Genomic DNA, 19,907 nt, shown 5'->3' with positions numbered 1-19,907 from the left:
CTCCTCCCCCAGCGCCTCCGCTTCTTCCTCCCTGGACTTCTGCCCCATCAGAGGGCAGCCTTGCAGGCACCTCCCTCTGTCCTGGAAACCTGTCCAGCAAGTGGGGGTCAAGGGCTGGTGGGGGCCTGCAGAGAGGGCCAGCCTGAGCCAGAAGAAGAGTCTTGGGGTTGGCCCAGGTATGTCCAGGCCATGAGGGTAGAGGAACAAGTCCACCACAATCCCCACTGGAGCGGTGGCGGGGAGGCTGGGGAGGGCAGTGGAGCTGGAGGCAGCCCCTCACTCCTGAATGTTGAGTCAGCTGTGACTTTGATTTGCACCACAGTTTTCTTCAGAGTGCACTAAACATAGAGTCATACTCATTTTACGAGGCCAGCATTACCCTAATACTAAAGCCAGATAACATTACAAGAAAGAAAATTATAGACCAATATCCTTGATGAACATAGATGCAAAAATCCTCATCAAAATATTAGCAAACCAGCCGGGCGCAGTGGCTCACACCTGTAATCCTAACACTTTGGGAGGCCGAGGTGGGGGGATCAGGAGTCAGGAGTCAGGGGGATTGAGGTCAGGAGTTCAAAACCAGCTTGGCCATTCATGGTGAAACCCCATCTCTACTAAAAATACAAAAAATTAGCTGGGCATGGTGGTGCGCGCCTGTAATCCCAGCTACTTGGGAGGCTGAGGCAGGAGAATTGCTTGAACCGGGAAGGCGGAGGTTGCAGTGAGCTGAGATTGTGCCACCGCACTCCAGCCTGGGTGACAGAGCAAGACTCTGTCTAAAAAAAAAAAAATCAGCAAACCAAATTCAACAGCACATTAAAAAGATCATGTACCGTGATCAAGTGGAGGTGACTTCTTTGAGGTGGCAGCCCCTCTATTGGTGTGATCTAGAGCAGGACTGAAGGAAATTTACTCAGGGAAATTTATAAGGCTTCTGTGAAACTGACATGGCAGGGCTTTCAGCCTCCTGTTCCAAGATGGGAAAACTAAGTCTCAGCAAAGGGAGAGGTGATAAGACCAGCCTGAGATCATACAGGACCCTGTCTTGGCCTCCTTGTCCGGAGCCTGGCCCCTCCAGAGCTGTGACTACTAGTTCCCAGGGGGAGACAGCCTTTCTACCTCTCCCAGACCTGAGCTGGGTGCTAACAGGCCCTGCTGGATGAAAATCCTACGATGCTAACAGACAGCTAACAGGCCAGGACCGGCCCCCAGCCACCACCCCTTGTCCAAAGTGCAGGGTCATTGTGCTGCCCTCTTGGCTTGTAACAGTTTTGCAACAGTTGCCACTTGTCTTTGAGTGCAGGGACAGGAGAGGTGTGGGCTACCCAGCCACTGCCCTGGGGCTGTGGTGACTGCTGCGTTTCTCTCCCATGCACCTGCACGTCCAGGGCTCCTGGGAGAACTTGGGCCACACTCCTTCCTTGCCCTCTTGAGCTCATTCATCACCCTGTTGGGTGGGCACAGCCCTAGCTCAGGCCGCTGGGGAAGCCACACCATCCAAAGAGGAGGTCCTCTGCCCCGGGACCCCCACACCACCCCAGGTAAGCCTCAAACTGGTGGGGCCAGCTTTCCACTAGGCAGCCAGGGGCCTAGGCCAGTGAGCCCTTTGCCTTTGAGGCAGGGACTGAGAATAGTGTCAGCACGTGGTCAGGCCCAGAGCCCAGGCCCCCTCCTCTAAGAGGTCCTCCTGGATTCCCTGCTGGAAGGAAGCCAGCCTCATGGTGTCATGCCTCTCCCTGGATCTGTCTGCTTTGTGGACCCTGAGCCCCTTGAGGGCAGGGGCTAGGTGCTAGATGTCACTATAGGTTTCCCAGCAGTGCTTTGTATACATTAGGCGTTCAGTAAATGTAGAGGATAGACAAGCTGGCAACAAGACAGTCGGACATCCTCGGTGTGAATAAGAACGCAATGATTCGATTGGTATTAATTACAGCAGTTTACTATATGATCACTTCCGGTATTGGCAGCTGGCATCACTACAATATTAACAGACTGCCATTGAAATGCCCCGTCTTTGATCCAGCACGAGGAGGAGATCTTTACATCAGCACCTGTTCTGATTCTTTGGGCATCCAGAGGTGTATTCTTTCTGGGTTTCCTCCACACCCCTCCTCTGGGTGTCTACTTCTGTCTGGGAATGGGTAACTTGCCCCAGCCCAGAGTCAGGCTGCAGCGTCCGGTCTGCCTCCTCCACCAGCTTGCTGTGTGGCCCCCTCCCTGGGCACTGCTGTCCCCAACAGTCAATGGAGGCTGCAAGCCCTGCCCTGGGGCCTACGTGCTGTGCAGTAGAAGAACCAGTGGCTCGGGGCGTCTCCCCAAACACCAGAGGGGTCTGGGAGCTTGGGAAAGCAGGACGCAGACAGACCAGGAGACCCTGTCCCTGGGAAACCCACCCAGGCCTTCTCACTCGCCTCTGAAAGCAGTGAGCATCCCATCCCTGGGGGTGAGCAAACTGGGGCATGTGCTGAGATGACCTCACCAAAGGAGCCTCCCTGCAATGGACAGGCCCCCGGCCCAAGCTGCTGCTGACCCCACCTTTGCTGCCCACCCTGCCTGTGCATAGCTCGTTTTGGGTGTGGGGAGCTCGGGCAGGCTCCAGCAGGCAGGGGTGCCTGGGTTCACTGCAGCAACCCTGAGGCCCCTGTTTCAGAGACGAGGAAATGAGGGTTGGAGCGGGAGGTTGACTTCCAGGTCGCCTACGGGTAATGGGGCATGGGGTTCACAACCCTGCTCTGCCGCCCTCAGAGGGAGCTGCCCACAGGGCTGGCCTAGAAGCCCCGACTAAGCTGGCCAAGAAGCCGCGGTGGTGGGCGGTACGCTCCGCCCAGATCCTGGGCGGCGACATGGGGCTGGCAGCGAGGGTAGGGGGCGGGGGAGGCCTGGAGTTCCGGCCAGGCCACTGCTTGGGAAGCAAGAAGGTGAAGGCACCTCTGCTGGGCCAAGCACTCTTAGGGCCGAGGGGCGCTGCAGCTGACAAGAAGTACTTGGAGGTACACCCCCAGGGAGGGACAAGGCTGGGGCCTCCCCTATGTGGGCGGGGCTGGGCCTGGTCGGAGCTGGCTGGGATCTCCTTGTGCCTCTGGCTGCAGGGACCATCCAGCTGCCTGAGCAGGACCAGGGTTCACCATACGGGCAGCTGCCTCCCCGCCCCCCGCCGCTCCTCCCCACAACAGTCTGCCTTCCCCCACCAGGCGAAGGTGCCAGGCGCTCTCCTCACTTGACCCCCGCCACCCCCTGAGCCTGGGAGGAGGGGGCGTTCCTGGGTCCTCTGCTTTGCAGTGAGGTTAAGTTGTTGCTCAAAGTCCCAGTCCTGTGACAAAACCCCCACCCGTCTGTCTGATCCCAAGCCCAGGGCTGTCCTCAGCCCTCACTCCTGGGAAGCTGACTCAGGTACGGGACAGAGTTGGAGCGGGCAAGAGAGCGGGTTAATGTGGAGGCAGCTGTTTCCAGGGAGGTGGCAGGCAGGAGGGGCTCCGGGCTGTCCCCACTGGGGCCGCTGCCAGCCCCCAGCCCCCAGTCTGGCAGTCAGGAGAGCCCTGACTGACCAGGCAGGTGGTGAAGGGGCACGTGGTAGCCTCTGGCGCCAGCAGCTGTCACATTGGGCCCAGTCGGAAGGAGGAGGGAGGCTTCTGCCCAGAGCTGACCAGGTGTGCTGTGCCATGCGGCACTGTGGTGGGTGGTGGGGGGTGGGGTGGGGGTGTTCAGCCTTGGAGAGCCTTCCTCAGTGCCACTCAAGCTGGCTTTCCTCTGGTAGGGCACCACTTCTGGGGGCTCCTGGAAGACTGTGGACCTTCAAGGACTGAAGGTATGTACAGATATGTGCAGGAGGCATGCCTCCTTGTCTGGGGCCACCTCTGCAGGCAGGAGGCAGGCGGGCTGACACACTGAGGGCTGAGAGGCTGAGGACAATCTCCAACACCTCCTCCCTCCCCTACGCCGCTGCAATCAGACTCCCTGCTCCCTCCCTTTGGATGGGGCCCTGGGGCAGGAGATGGGAGGCAGCCCTGACCAGCCTGAGAGCTGGGATCCCCCGCACATCCCCACCGTGCCTAGGACAGTGTTCTGCACCTCGTCAGGGCTTGGGCAGTGCCCACAGTTCAGGTGGGACAGGGTGTGGCAGGGGGTCCTGAGTCCCCCTGGGATGGTCAGAAGAGTGGGCAGGAGAGAGTCCCCGGCACGGCCACATGGAGGCCCTGTGACCCTGGTCACCTCAGGGAGCCTCTCCGTGTGTCAGACTCCCCCGCTGTGATGTAGAGACGTTATCATGTGTCTATAGCTGCTCAATGAGAGTGAACGAACGTGCATAGCTATGGTCCACTCTTGAAAAGGAGGCTGACTTTCTTAGCTAATTACATCAGTCATTCGTACTGACGTAGGTGGCACAGCACTTCACACCTTGGATCACAGCCACATCCCTTTCACTTTTCCTGCAGATCCCAGAAAAGGGCAGTGGAGGTCCACATCGGGCAGGACACCATCCCACCCCTGCATTGAGGGCTGTTGTGAGACCTCGGTTCTTAACTTCTTAAAGAATTTAGGCCGGGCACAGTGGCTCATGCCTGCAATCCCAGCACTTTGGGAGGCTGAGGCATGCAGATCACCTGAGGTCAGGAGTTCGAGACCAGCCTGGCCAACATGGTGAAACCCTGTCTCTACTAAAGATACAAAAATTAGCCAGGCATGGTGGCATGCACCTATAATCCCAGCTACTCGGGAGGCTGAGGTGGGAGAATCGCTTGAACCCGGGAGACAGAGGTTGCAGTGAGCCGAGATCATGCCACTGCACTGCAGCCTGGATGACAGAGTAAGACTCTTTCTCAAAAAAAAAAAAAAAGAAAAGAAAAAAAGAATTTAAACATGAGACCCACAGCAAAAGAGCTGCAGCATAGAGCAATTTATTGCAAAGGAAAAAGAACATTTTGAAAGTTAGGTGCGGATGCACCCTGGGAGAAAGAGGATTCCGGCAGGGCGCTGCTCCTAAGGGTGAGGCAGCGTTGACGATTGCTGGAGAAGCCCCCTTTCAGGGAGTCTTCCACAATTATTCATAAGCGGATGGAAAGAGAGGAAGAGAGGTTACTAGGCAGCATGTGATGGCGGGTCCTCTGGGTGCACATGCGGTAGCTGTACATGCTTGTTCATACGTCACATGTCTCATTCACATCTTTTTTTTTTTTTTTTTTGAGACGGAGTTTCACTCTTGTTGCCCAGGCTGGAGTGCAATGGCACAATCTCAGCTCACTGCAACCTCCGCCTCTTGGGTTTAAGCAAGTCTCCTGTCTCAGCCTCCCGAGTAGCTGGAATTAAAGGCATGCACCACCACACCTGGCTAATGTTGTATTTTTAGTAGAGATGAGGTTTCTCCATGTTGGTCAGGCTGGTCTCGAACTGCTGACCTTAGGTGATCCGCCCGCCTTGGCCCCCCAAAGTGCTGGGATTACAGGCATGAGCCATGGAGCCCGGCCTCATTAGCATCTTAAAATCTCCACCCCGGGGGTGTGCTTTTTTACTATTAGAATGAGCAAAGGGTCAGTTTGAGGACAGGTAAAATCAATATGCGCATGCCCTCTCCAGGGGAAAGGCCCTACTGCAGACAGCTTTGCTTGACCGAGCTCAGTTACAACGCAAACGTGGAGGCTGATTGTGTTGATTGCAGTCAGCACGGTTGCTGCGTTCCCCTGGACATGGTGACTCCTTTGACTGCCTGTCCTGCCTCGCCCGCACCCAAGGAGACATCCGTCTTCATCAGCACCTTCTCTCCTGAGAAGGAGGGCTCCCTCTTGCATTCTCATTGTTATTGGATTTTTCTGACTGGAGAGATCTGGGAGAGCTTCCTGAAAGAGGAGAGAATTGGGGTAGATCAGCTGGGAAGGAGCAGAGGGGAGGAAGGCCTGTTAACCCAGCTTCTGAGCCCCTACTCTGCAATCCCAGGTGGCCCCAAGGGAGCAGAGCCGGGACAGCACATCCTTCATCAGCTTCCGCCTTAGTCCCACCGAGCTTTGGGGCTGATGAGGGGGCAATACCTCTTGTCTGGGTTTGGGAGGGGTCTGCCCAGGAGGAGGTGCTGGCTCCAGGCTTGGGGGTTGGGTGCCCCATCTCGAGGCTGCCTGCCGATACCCTGCGGCCACTGCTGTAGCATCCACAGTGCCTCTCCCTCCTCCTGCTTTCTGTCTGGGAGTGCAAGTGACTCCATCCCTCAACACAACCCCCTCCCTGCCCTGCTGTGCCACCACCACCGCCTTCTCTGGGCACTCCTGCCTCCCAGGTCCCATCCCCACACCGCAGGACCTGGGGTCTGCCCCAGCACAGACCTGCGGGGCCCCAGGGCTGCTTGGCCCCTCAGGAGCATCTTGAGCTCTGAAAGGGCTCTCGAGGCTGGTGGGACGGCCCCCTCCCAGCCCCAGCCTCTCACTGTCTGTGATCTGGGGGTGAGTGTCCCTGAGACCGGAGCCCCTCCTTTCCAGCTATTGGTCCTCTGCCCTCAGTCCCCTCCCCATCCTCCCTGCCCGGCCTCATGGGGCAGCCCACTTTCCTCAGGTCTCACTTTGGATCTCTGCCAGCCACATCAACCACTCTTCTCTGCCCCCCCCTTGTGGCCCCGACCCCCACTTCTACCCAGAGCTTGGCACTGCCTGTCTTTCCGTGGGCTGGCAGAGACCTATCCTTACCAAGGTTGCCCCTGGGCACTGACAGAGCCCGCTGCATACCAGGCCCTTAATACATACCACAGAATGAATGAATGAATAAGTGAATGAATGAATGAATGAATGAGTGAGTGAATGAATGAGTGAATGAATGAATGAGTGAATGAGTGAATGAATGAATGAGTGAATGAATGAATGCCATGGGGAAGCGGCAGTGTTACCCTGGGAGGTAACACTATAGGGCCCTTATTCCCCTGGGTACTCAGCACAGCCCCCACCGTGTCCCATCTGCACCCCACCCAGCTCTGATTCTCTCCCCAGTTCCCTGCCGTGCTGAGGCCCGGAGCCCCCATGGCCTCACTGAGCCGAGCCCTACGTGTGGCTGCTGCCCACCCTCACCAAAGCCCTACCTGGGGCCTGGGGCCACGCAACCTGTCCAGCGCAGCTGGCCCCACAGCCAAGAAGAGTGTGCCGTATCAGCGGACCCTGAAGGAGGGACAAGGCACCTCGGTGGTGGCCCAAGGCCCAACCCGGCCCCTGCCCAGCACAGCCAACGTGGTGGTCATTGGTGGAGGCAGCTTGGGCTGCCAGACCCTGTACCACCTGGCCAAGCTGGGCATGAGTGGGGCGGTGCTGCTGGAGAGGGAGCGGCTGACCTCCGGGACCACCTGGCACACGGCAGGTAGGGACTGGGGTCCAGGTAGGGGCAGGGAAGGATAGGACATAGCGAGGGGCCACAGCCCCTTGCTAACTGGGACAGTTCTTGGTTCACAACCACCGGCCTGGGGAAGAGACCCTGGGGAAGGGTGCGTGGCCAATTGGCAGGCAGGCGGAGCTGGGGGCACCACGAATCTCTGAAGAGCTGCGGTGGGAGGAGGGAGCAGATGCTGCTTGTGTGGCCTGGAGAGTGAAGCTGGGGCCAGGGCTGGAAAGTCCAGGCAGCTGTCCAGAGGGCAGAAGCCCCTTTCCTGGATGGAGCCACCAGGATTGAGGGCATTCCAGGGAGTGGAGGAGGACGGACGGGGACCATTGAGGGTGAAGCAGACCTGTGTCCTCCATGAGCACTAGAGGCTTCTACAGTTCTCATTCTCCTAACTAACCAGTGGGCATATATTAAGTACCTATGGTGTGCATGTCCCAGGACAGCCAACCTTCTGCCTTCACCCTTTCAACCATGGGTGTCCTGGCAAACTGGATCTCCTGACCTGCAGTGTTGGCCAGTTCCTGTGGTATAAACACTCCCGCCTTAGCCAATAGCGAGCCACCAGTATGAGGTCACTGACTGTGGAGTTGGGAAGAGGTTTATCCCCGGGCTTCTGAGAGCTGATACGAGCCGGCTCCCACACACCACCGCTCCAACTCTTGCTCTTGCCTTCTCACTGGCCCCCTAGCTGGGCTGTCATAGCCTCTTCCCTGATGTTTCACCAGCCACACCCCTGGCCTGCCACCTCTCAGATTCAGCTGCTGGAGGACAGCCTTTGTCGGGGAGAGTGCAGATTTAGGCTTCATTCAGTAGTGGGTTGGTGTCTCTGTCCCCCCTTCACTCACCTGCCCTGTGACCTCGGCCACAGAACTGTTGGTGCCACTTGAACTTGATCTATAAGAGAATCATGCCCTCCTCATAGGGCATGACAGGCTTAGCACAGGGCTTGGCACACAGTAGGTGCTCCCAAAATGGGGGCCTTTGCCATGTCACTCTCTGAGATGCCCAAGGGTGGGACCTCCCTCACATTCATCTTGATCCAGTTATTTCCTGCTCAACAACCTCTCCAGGCCCCCCAGGTCCTGCAGAGAAACACCTTGCAGAGAAAGACACCCATGGTTGAATATCAGGGTATCCCCTGATATTCGTCTGGGGGGAAGGAGGTGTAGTCCACTCCCTGGGGAGTGATGGCACCCACCCTCCTGGACAGGCCTGCTGTGGCAGCTGCGGCCCAGTGACGTGGAGGTGGAGCTTCTGGCCCACACTCGGCGGGTGGTGAGCGGGGAGCTGGAGGAGGAGACGGGACTACACACGGGCTGGATCCAGAACGGGGGCCTCTTCATCGCGTCCAACCGGCAGCGCCTGGACGAGTACAAGAGGCTCATGTCGGTGTGTCCTTCACTGCGGGGGGCAAGGAGGGGGGCTTGGGTGGGTGGGTCCACTCCCTGGGGGGCCATATTGGTGGGTGCACCCCCTGTAGGGGGTAGGGTGGGCTCCCTGTGAGGGTGGAGGTACGCGGGGGGTTCATGTCCGTGTGCGCATCCCCTGCGGGAGGCTGGGGGTGGGGGGGCTCGTGTGGATGAGTCTGCCTCCTGCGGGGTCGGGGGTGGGGCTCGTGTCGGTGGGCACCCTTCTGCCGCGAGAGAAGAGGACACGCCACAGGGAAGGAGCCCCGCCCCGGCAGGAGACAGATCTGGGTTCCAGCCCTAGCGCTGCCCCTTGCTGGCTGTGCCACCTGGAGAAAGCGACTTTGCCAGGCTTCATTCAGAATTCCCAGACAGAGAATCTGATTGGCTCAGCTTTTGCCTGTCCCAGTGGTCCACGCCTGAGGACACTGATTGGCTGTTCTTGGGCCAATCAAATGTGGGGGCGTGGTCTATCTGACAGTCTGAAACTGAGGATCTTGGCCTCTCTTGACAGCTGGTCTGACTGGGAAACCTCTCAGGCCCAAAGTATTAGACCTGTTGGGTTATTTATTTTATATAATAGACACTTTGTGCCAGGCACTGGTCTAAGTTCTTTGTCAATGACATACACTATTCTCACCCCCACTTCACCTGAGTGAGCCTGAAGCGACTTTGCCCCAGGTTGGTCACACAGCTGGCGAGGGTCGGATTGGCACAGGCAGCCTGGCCCCGGAGCCTGCCTCAATGCAGTATCCGCTGCTCCTTAACTCTTATGCTGAAGCGGATTCAAGGGACAGGCTCCGGGGGCGTGGGGACCGGCTAAGGCTTCTGGGAGAAAGTGAGGCTGGGGTTCGTGGTGGATGCCCAGTTGGGGAGGGGAGTGGCCCAGGGGTCTGCTCCCCATGGAGTCAGTTACCCTCCCCTGGGTCCCCCTAGCTGGGCAAGGCGTATGGTGTGGAATCCCATGTGCTGAGCCCGGCAGAGACCAAGACTCTGTACCCGCTGATGAATGTGGACGACCTCTACGGGACCCTGTATGTGCCGCACGACGGTACCATGGACCCCGCTGGTACCTGTACCACCCTCGCCAGGGCAGCTTCTGCCCGAGGAGCACAGGTACTGATGGCCGCCCAGCTCTGGGTCCCCTGTTCCCAGCCCACTCCTCCTGCCTTAGAACCCCGAGAGCAGAAGGCAAGAGAACAGGAGCCATTCTCTGACTGCTGTGTGACTTTGGGCCAGTGGGGACCTCTCTGAGCCTTCTGGTCCACTCCTGCCAAGGGGAGGCTATGCCTTCCGTCTGTTCACAGACATCAGGTCGTGCCGTGGGTGCACCCATTCCTCTGCTGCACAAGCAAATCGTCTCAAAAGCCCTTCCTTGTAATTTGTATCTGCGTTTATCTCAACTCCGCACATCATTGTAGAACAATTTTTTTTTTAAATTTTTTGAGACGGAATTTCGCTCTGTCGCCCAGGCTGGAGTACAGTGGTGCGGTCTCTGCTCACTGCAAGCTCCGCCTCCCGGGTTCATGCCATTCTCCTGCCTCAGCCTCCCGAGTAGCTGAGACTACAGGCACTCACCACCACGCCCTGCTAATTTTTTGTATTTTTAGTAGAGACGGGGTTTCACTGTGTTAGCCAGGATGGTCTCGATCTCCTGACCTCGTGATCCACCCGCCTCGGCCTCCAAAAGTGCTGGGACTGTAGGCGTGAGCCACCGCCCCTGGCCTGTAGAACAATTTTAAGAAGACACATCAGCACAAAAGAAGTCAAAATCACCCAGCAGTAACTAGTATTGACATTTTAGTATGTTTTACTCCAAATATTTTTCTATGAAAATATATATGTATGCAAAATAGAACCAAGCTGTTGTTGTTTTGTGACTTTGTTTTTTTACCAAGCAGTAGACTGCAAACATCTTTCCATTAATCAAATATCTTGCCTTTAAAAAAAAAAAAGTCAGCTAATTTTTCACGTTATGAAAAGAGGGCTCCCTCCACAAGTCAAGTGAAAGAACTTGCCCAACTTTCAAGTTCTCCAAGTCAAGGCATGGGTATGGGTGGGTCTAGTTTTCTGGCGCTGTGGTCATCCTGTTTCCCTGACAGTGTTGCAGGGGGCCTGCTGCTAGCAGAAATACTGTCCCCAGCTCCCCTCTGGGAGGAGGGGTTGGTTGGAGTGGGGTGGTAAGCACCCCCAGGGAGTCCCGTGGGATTTTAGAAGCAGTTCCTCTCAATCCCAGGTCATTGAGAACTGCCCAGTGACCGGCATTCGTGTGTGGACGGATGATTTTGGGGTGCGGCGGGTCGCGGGTGTGGAGACTCAGCATGGTTCCATCCAGACGCCCTGCGTGGTCAACTGTGCAGGTGGGAGTGGCATTTCTCCTGACTCCTGTGTGCCCGTGCTGGCTGCTCCCTAAACCTGCTCCCACCTCTGCAGGGCTTCTTTCTGGGGTGGGGAGCCCCTGCTAGGGCAGACAGGTCTGCAGAGGCAGCCTGTGCTCACCTGAGAGGCAGCTCCCACCTGGTGTCAGCAGAGCTGAGCTGTCTGTGCTCTGCCCGCAGGAGTGTGGGCAAGTGCTGTGGGCCGGATGGCTGGAGTCAAGGTCCCGCTGGTAGCCATGCACCATGCCTATGTCGTCACCGAGCGCATCGAGGGGATTCAGGTAGGTGGGCAGCCCCGGGTTCTATGTCAGTCTGTGAGGGGCACAGAGACCTGGCTCTGAATCCCAGCTTGAACCCAGGTGGTGCGACCCTCATGGGTTCCCTCACTGCCCCAAGCCTCAGTCACCTCATCAGTGAAATGGGGATTGTAACACGGAGTGTTTCCGGGTGGTGTGAGGATTAAACTAGGTAGCACAGGTGTATCCCTGTCGGGGCTGACCCCCTTGTTCCTCAGGACCTGGCCTCTCTTTGATGCCCAGAACACAGTCCAGCCTGTCCTGCATGGTGCAGGCAGCCTAGCTTTTTGCCATGTTCTGTGCCCAGGAGTTTCAGGGAAGCCCCGAATGTTTGCATGCTCTCAGTGTGCCTGGGGTGCTTGTCTCAGAGGGTGCTGGTTCCTGGCATGAAGAACCTCTCTGAGAGCCTTCTGCCAAGGGAGGTTGGGGGCCTGGGTGCACCTGCTGGCACCTGGGGCTAGGTGCCTCCTGCCCTCTCTTCTCTCCTGTCCTCAACTCCTCCCTCCAGGGATGGTGGCTGGGAGCTTCCTGCCACCTTGTTACTGACTGCCCTCTTTCCATCCATTCATCATGCAACCCTCCCTTACTCATTCCTCTCTCTGTCCAGCCCTCTGTCTCTCCATCCATCTCTCCATCCATCTACTCCTGTATCTATCCATGCCTTCTCCCATTTATTCCCTCATCCCTCTACCCATCTCCCTTCCCTTCATCCATTCCTCCCTTCATTCCCTCCCTCTATTCATCTTGCCATCTCTCCATCCATTCTTGCCTCCTCCATCTCTCCATCTATCTATTCATCTATTTATCCACATGTTCATCTGTCCATCCCTTCTTTCATATATCCTTCCGTCCACCCACCCACCTAAACTTCTACCCATCAATCCCTCCCTCCCTCCCTCTAGCCACTCATCTCTCCCTCTGCCCTTCCTCCAGCATCCACCCACATATTAATCCAACCATTCACATTCTATAGAACCCTCCCTGCATCAGACATTGATGGGGTGAGCTTGGTGTTTCAGGCCCTGTTCTAGAAGCTGTGGCCATAACACAGACAGAGACCTAGTTCTTGCTGGGCAGAGCTGAGGGGAGGTACAGACAAGTACATGTGCAATTCCAGAACATGCTGATAAGGGCTCTGATGGGGTCTCAGGGGCTATAGGAATTCCCAGCCCTAGTGGACCAGGGGAGGCTCCCTGGAGGAGGCGGCTGCATCTAGGTGAGGCTCTTGAGGGTGGCGTGGTGGACAAGGAGCGTGCACAGAGCATGGCCATTCAGAGAGCCAGGGCCAGAGGCTGTGGGGCGGGGTCAGTGTGAGAACAGACGGCCCTTGTTTAGAGTCAGGGCCAGTGAGAGGGAAGCCTGGGACCCTGAGCTGGGAGCCTCATCCCTGGGGGCTGCCCATCACCACCCTGTGCCAGCCTGGCTTCCCTACAGTCACCGGGGAGGTACCAGGCTTGGCTGCTTCGTAGACCAAGGTGGTGAAGAGGGTGGTGAAATGGGGCCGGAACCTGGGTCCCAATGTGCTCCTGCCTGTGACTCCTGTGCACTGGACAAGCCACGCCCCACTGGACACAAGACCCCTCGTTCATAGAATGAGTCTATAGAATGAGCCGCTCACTGCAGGTGGCTGGTGCCATGTGCCGGGTTAGGGACTAAGTAGTCACACGGTGGGTGTCGGAGCTGAGTGCTGACGCCTCCTCCCTGGCTCCAGGTCCCTGGGGAGAGCCTCCTCCCCTAGGTGGTCACCAGGGGTCACGCTCAGGTCGCAGTGGGCTCCGGGAGGGTGGGCAGAACTGTGTCCTGGGGCTTCAGGGAGGGTGGCCACAGAGTGTCCACCGAGCCCAGGACTGTGGCTCCATCCTCCATCCCTAATTCCTCCCAAGGCCTGCCTTTGAGGTGCCTTTCCAGGGAAGAAGCAAGGCAGAGTTGGCCTAGGTCCCTGCAGCTGCCTCCTCCTGTATATGTCAAAATTCAAGCGGAGCTAGGGGGTGTTACTTACAAAGCCAGTCCAGATCCCAGCGTGCCTCTGGTACCAGAGCACAGGAAAAGGGCCATCAGCCCCAGCAGCTCTGAGACCTGGTAGGAGAAAAGTGGAGATCTGGGGCTTCGCACAAAGCCCCTCATGTTCCTCTGACACCTGGCCATTTGCAGGTGTCTGGAAGTTGTCCCTTCCAGAGACTGCAGCTAGGCAGTTGGTGTGAATCTGAGGAAGGAGCCAGGCCGCTGGCCCTGACCCGCCCACCTGCTGTGGTCTGACCCTTGGATGGGCCACAGAACAAGCCAGGGGGCCCTCTCCTGTGTGCATGGCAGCTGTGCAGCCCATTTCTGTCTGCTCAGGAAGCTCCCCGGGCATGGCAGCCTCGTGCAGCAGGACACTGTCCACCCTGATCAGACACAGCCACACATATCGGGGCCTGGGGGCTCCAGCTGGCAGGTGAGGGCTCAGGTCTCACGTGTGGTTCATCTTTCTTCTTGGGTGGCCGGAGGGCTGTGTGGCCCCAAGGACCTCCCTTTTCTGTCCCAGGCCTGGGTCCTAGAGAGCTCTGCCCACAGCTTCCTTTGTGGCTAGGGCTCATCTCTTCCCTCTCTGAGCTATCATTAAAGCAGGTGGCTCGGGCGCTGTTAGGTGGTTTCACAATTGTGCTCCGGCGTACTTTTGCAGTAGCAAGGATCGGCTGTTCCATCCGTGGGCAGAGCTGTGGGTAACAGCCTGGGTGCTGGGTTTAAACGCTGACTCCTCCATTACCCAGGCTGAGCAAGTCTGTCACTGCTCTGAGCCTTGGTTCCTTTTTCTGCAAAATGGGTCATAACCATCCCTACTGCCTCAGGCTGTGCTGCAGGAAGGACAGAGTGATGCAGCTGGGCGTGGTGCCTGGCATACAGCAGGTGCTCGTGAGGTGGTAGCTGTGTGATGACAAGGACAAGGACAGAGGGGTGTGGAGTCGTTGCCAGCTGGCGCTTCGGAGGAAGAGAACACAGAGGGCAGGAGCAATCAGGCAGGGATCAGATGGAAGAAAGGGGCAGGTGGAAGGCATGGGCTGAGGTCAGGAGGCAGGTAGTCAGTGGCACCAGGGCCAGACTGGGGACAGCCAGAGCAGGAGGCTGCTGCCTGGAGAGAAAGTCCAGGGCTCCACTGGACGCTGATGCTGAACTGGGCACTCCGCTGGGTGCTCAGAGGCAGCAGGATCTGTGCAAGGGGCAGGAAAGTCCAGACATGGATCCTGCTGGGACAAACGTCAGGGGCTTCCCTGGCCACCAGGTGTCCCCACTGTCCTGCTCTATGGAACTCTGGGGCTGGCTTTGTTTTTAGAGTAGTAGTGCTAGTAGAGGTAAGGATATAACTATCATCATTATTATTATTATTGTTATTATTTGAGACAGGGTCTCACTCTGTTTCCCAGGCTGGAGTGCAGTGGCATGATCATAGCTCACTGCAGCCTCGACCTCCTGGGCTCAAGCAGTCCTCCCACCTCTGCCTCCCGAGTAGCTGGGACTACAGGCATGTGCCACCACTCCTGGCTAATTTTTGTATTTTTTATAGAGGTGGGGTTTTGCTATGCTGCCCAGACTTGTCTCAAACTGCTCAAGCGATCCTCCTGCCTCAGCCTCCTAAAGTCCTGGGATTACAGGTGTGAGCCACCTCGCCTGGCTATTATTTTTAAACAGTGCTCAGTTACTGGGAACTTCTATGTGCCGCCTGACAATGATACCCTGGTGCAGATATTCTCATTCCAATGAACAGGACTCCTGGGATCCTGGCGGAGAGGGAGGGAGCATCTGCCAGAATGTCCCTTCTGGTCTCTGCACATCCCCTTTCCTGCTCTCAGAGACGGGACAGCGGTCATATCTCCCTGTGCTCATCTCGAGTTCGGGGGCAGGTGACAGAGGGATTGAGAGAAGGCTGTTCCTCGCATGCAGAGGAGCCACAGTGGAGGTGGACGCCATGCCTGCTTGCTTTCTAAACAGTCTTGTTTGGTTTGGTTTGTTTATTGGTTAAATCAGTAGTTCCTGTTTGCAATATTATGATTATGTAAACATTGCTTTTTTTTTTTTTTTTTTTAAGACAGAGTTTCACTTTGTTGCCCAGGCTGGAGTACAGTGGCACAGTCTCGGCTCACTGCAACCTCCGCCTCCCGGGTTCAAGAAATTCTCGTGCCTCAGCCTCCCATGTAGCTGGGATTAAAGGTGCCTGTCACCACGCCCGGCTGATTTTTTTTTTGTATTTTAGTAGAGACGGAGTTTCACCATGTTGCCAAGGCTGGTCTCGAAATCCTGAGCTCAGGCAATCCACCCATCTCGGCCTTCCAAAGTGCTAGGATTACAGGCGTGAGCCAACATGCCCAGCTGATTATGTAAACATTGTTAATACCTGAGCAAGTAGTGTCCAACTTTTTGTGTTTCTTGGAGTTATTAATAGTTTTTGTCCCAGCTGCTCAGTTTCTTCTGTAACTGTTACGTGTGTGTGTGTAACATTATCTTCACGCCCCAAAACCCATACCTGTTATCAATCACTCCCCATTTCCCACCCTATCCCCAGACTTAGGCAATCCCAAATCTGATTTCTGCCTCGATGGAGTTTCCTATTCTGGACGTTTAGTATAAATGGAATCACGCGATGTCTGGCTTCTTTCGGGTGTTGTGTTTTCACGGTTTGTCCGTGTAGTACATGTATCAGTATTTCATTCTTTTTTGCAGCTGAATAATACTCCATTGTATGGATACAATGCACTTTATCCATTCACCCACTGGTGGACATTTGGTGTTTCTCGTTTCTGGTTATTTTGAATAGTGCTGCAGTGAACATCCATATGCACGTTTTTGTGGGGACCTATGTTGTTATTTCTCTTGAGTTTATACAAGTTGAGCACCCCAAATCCGAAAATCCAAAATGCTCCCAAATCCAACACTTTTTGAGCACTAACATGATGCTCAAAGGAAATGCTCACTGGAGTATTTTGGATTTTGATTTTTGGCTTGGGGATGCTCAACAGTTAAGTATAATGCAAATATCCAAAATCCAAAAAAATTAAACATGTGAAACACTGCTGGTCCCAAGCATTTCAGATAAGGAATACTCAATCTATACATTGGAGTGGAATTACTGAGTCATATGGTAACTCTATTTAACATTTCAACGAACTATCAGACTATTTTCCAAAGAAGCTGCACCATTTTACACTCCCACCATTGAGGTATACAGAGGGGTTCCAGTTCCCTTCCATCCTCACCAACTCTTGTTATTTTTTGTCTTTTTTTATGCCAGTCATCCTAGAAGGTGTGAGGTGGTGTCTCACCGTGGGTTTGATTTGCATTTCCCTAATGACTAATGATGTGGAGCATCATTTCATGTGCTTACTGACTATTTGTATATCTTCTTTGGAGAAATGTTTACTCAGACACTTTGCCCATTTAAAAATAGGGTTACTTATCTTTTTATTGAGTTGTAGGAGTTCCTTAAATATTCTGGATACAGGTCCTTTATTACATATATGATTTATGAACAATTTCTTCCATTTAGTAGTTGAAACTTCTATTCAGTGGTTGTCTTTTCGCTTTCTTTTTTCCCCCCAGAATCCAGAAGTCATTACAAATCACTTTGTTATGGTACAGTTTGTAGCACAAGTTTTAAATTTTAATAATGTCCAATTCATCTCTTTTTTTCCCCTTTTGTCATTTGTGCTCTTGGTGTCATATTTAAAAAGACATTTCCCAACCCAAGACTATAAAGATTTACTTCTAATATTTTCTTCTAAGGCTTTTATAGTTTTAGCTCTTATACTTATGTCTGTAATCCATCTCGAGTTAAATTTTGTGCATGGTGTGAGGTAGGGATCCAACTGTATTCTTTTGCATGTGGCTATCCAGTTGGCCCAGCAACATTTTTTGCAAAGTCTGCTTTCCCCCAAGGAATTGTCTTAGTGCCCTTGTTGAAAATCAATTGACTCTGAAGAAGAAGGTTTATTTCTTGACTCTCAATTCTAATCCATTGATCTGTAGGTCTATCCTTATTTAGTATCTCACTGTCTTGATTATGTAGCTTTGCAGTAAGTTTGGAATCAAGAAGTGTGAATCCTCCAACTTTGTTTTTCCTTTTCAAAATTCTTTTGAGTATTCTTGGTCCCTTGCATCTCTGTATGAACTTTAGGGTCAGCTATTTAATTTCTTCAAAGAAACTAGCTGAGATTCTGACAGGCATTGTGTTGAAGCTATAGATCAATTTGGGGTGTGTCATCACCTTAACAAAAATAAGTCTTTCATTTCATGAACATGAGATGTCTTTCTATTTATTTAGGTCTTCTTTAATTTCTTTCAAAAGTATTTTCTAGTTTTTAGAGTACAAGTTTTGCAATTCTTTTGTCAAATTTGTTCCTAAGCATATTTATTATTTTTTATGATACTGTAAATGAAATTATTTCTTAACTTCCTTTTCAGATTATTCAATGCTAGTGTGTAGAAATACATTAGTTTTTTGGCTGAGCCCAGTGGCTCACAACTATAATCCCAGCACTTTGGGAAGCTGAGGTGGGTGGACTGCTTGAGGTCAGGAGTTCCAGACCAGCCTGGCCAACATGGTGAAACCCTGTCTTTACTAAAAATATAAAAATTAGTCAGGCGTGGTGGCACATGCCTGTAATCCCAGCTACTGGTAGGCTGAGGCAGGAGAATCACTTGAACCCAGGAGGTGGAGGTTGCAGTGAGTTGAGATGGCACCACTGCACTCTAGTCTGGGCAATAGAGCAAGACTCTGTCAGAAAGAAAGAAAGAAAGAGAGAGAGAGAGAGCTAGTAGTTTTTTAGTGGTTTCCTTAGGATTTTATATATACAAGACCTTGTTATCTGCAAATAGGAATATTTTTACTTCTTCTTTTTCAATCTGGGTGCCTTTTATTACTTTTGCTGCCTAATTGCTGCCCTGGCTAAAACCTCCAATGTAATGTTGGGTAGAAGGGGTAAGAATGGATATCCTTCTCTTATTCCTGATCTTGGGGAGAAATCAGCCATCCTGCTTCCTTGAAGTATGACATTCGCTGTGGGTTTTTGTAGATATCTTTCAGCACTTTGAGGAAATTCCCTTCTTCCAAGTTTGTTAAGTGTTTGTTGAGGCTTTTTAAAAAAAAGATCATTAAAGATGTTGGATTCTGTCAAATGCTTCTTACGCATCTACTGGGATGATTATGTGGTTTTTGTCCTGTACTTTGTTGATGTGGTGTATTCTATTGATTGGTTTTCATACATTATACCAAACTTGCATTCTTAGGATAAATTCCAGTTGGCCATGGTGTTTTGTTTTGTTTTGTGTTTTTGAGATAGAGTGAAACTCTGTTGCCTAGGCTGGAGTGCAGTGGTGTGATCTTGGCTTACTGCAACTTTCGCTTCCTGGGTTCAAGCAAATTCTCCTGCCTCACCCTTCTGAGTAGCTGGGATTACAGGCATGTGCCACGACACCCAGCTGATTTTTGTATTTTTAGTAGAGATGGGGTTTCACCATGTTGCCAAGGCTGGTCTTGAACTCCTGACCTCAAGTGACCCTCCTGCCTCGGCCTCCCAAAATGCTGGGATTACAGGCATGAGCCACCATGTCCAGTCTGGCCATGGTGTATCATCCCTTTTATATATTGCTGGATTCAGTTTGCTATTGTTTTGTTGAGGATATTTGCATGTGTATACACAACTGTCACTGTTTTTCTCCAGTTGTGTCAAGGGATCTGTCAAACATATTGATACTATTGATACTATTTTCTGAATACGCACAGACATCAGATAAACCACCTAACGCCTCTAAGTCCCATCTCCCTCCCCTGGAGGACTTCCTGCTGCCTTCAGATCTTCCGCTCCCTTTCAGACTGACCGCTGCGTGGTCTAAGCTGTCACTCCAGGGCCTTCTTCACGCCTCCCCACTGGAGCCATGGCTTTCACTCCTTCTGGGCTTATTTTCCTCCTTTTGTCACAGCGTGTTCTCTGGCTGTTTACTGCAAAGGAGTATGTGAGAAGTACGTGTTTTGTGTCCACGAATGTCTGAAAAAGCCTTTATTCTTTTCTTACACTCGGTTGATGGCTTGACGGGATCTAGAATTCTGTGCTGAAAATCATCCATTAGACGTTTGAAGAGTTTGCTCCATGTCTTCCAGCCTCCAGTGATGCGGTCCCCTGTTGATGGCCCTCCTGGCCACCCGGTGTTGTGATGTTTCCCACGGCGTGGCCTTGGGGCAGGCCTCTGTCCAGACCCAGGGCTTGGTGGGCGCTCTTGGGCCCTTCCATATGAATGCGTGATTTTCAATCAGAGGACTCTTCTTGGATTGTTGCTTGGACATTTTTCTCGACTCCATTTTTCTCTGTCTTCTCTTTCTGGAACCCCTGTAAAATGGACGTTGAACTTTCAAGATGGACCTTCTGATTTTCGTATTTTTTTCCACTCCTGATTTCTGTTTTGTTCTTTTTCTTTTAGCCTAGTTGCTGGATGATGGTCCCAGCCTTATCTGG

The 19,907-nt window shown here is 53.5% G+C and overlaps 1 protein-coding gene across 9 annotated transcripts in view; it reads left to right on the top strand.

The window, feature by feature from the left end:
- The first annotated feature begins 1,312 nt into the window (after positions 1 to 1,312).
- The window catches only part of SARDH (sarcosine dehydrogenase), a 75,916-nt gene continuing 57,321 nt past the window's right edge, over positions 1,313 to 19,907 (top strand). For 3 of the 9 annotated variants that reach the window (XM_063650034.1, XM_054502399.2, XM_063650037.1), the window contains exons 1-7: positions 2,868 to 2,993; positions 3,758 to 3,808; positions 6,966 to 7,326; positions 8,558 to 8,736; positions 9,690 to 9,869; positions 10,990 to 11,113; positions 11,312 to 11,412. In XM_063650034.1, the coding sequence (XP_063506104.1) occupies positions 6,996 to 7,326; positions 8,558 to 8,736; positions 9,690 to 9,869; positions 10,990 to 11,113; positions 11,312 to 11,412 (915 nt within the window). In that variant the 5' untranslated portion in view covers positions 2,868 to 2,993; positions 3,758 to 3,808; positions 6,966 to 6,995. Of the gene's footprint in view, positions 1,545 to 2,867; positions 2,994 to 3,757; positions 3,809 to 4,034; positions 4,808 to 6,965; positions 7,327 to 8,557; positions 8,737 to 9,689; positions 9,870 to 10,989; positions 11,114 to 11,311; positions 11,413 to 19,907 lie in introns of those variants that run through there. The other 6 variants (XM_054502398.2, XM_063650036.1, XM_063650033.1 and 3 more) reach the window with 6 other exon arrangements.

Source organism: Pongo pygmaeus, chromosome 13 (assembly GCF_028885625.2).
Source record: "Pongo pygmaeus isolate AG05252 chromosome 13, NHGRI_mPonPyg2-v2.0_pri, whole genome shotgun sequence".
NCBI lineage: Eukaryota > Metazoa > Chordata > Mammalia > Primates > Hominidae > Pongo > Pongo pygmaeus.
Note: the sequence above shows the minus strand (reverse complement) of the source record. Positions and strands in the feature narration are given on the sequence as shown.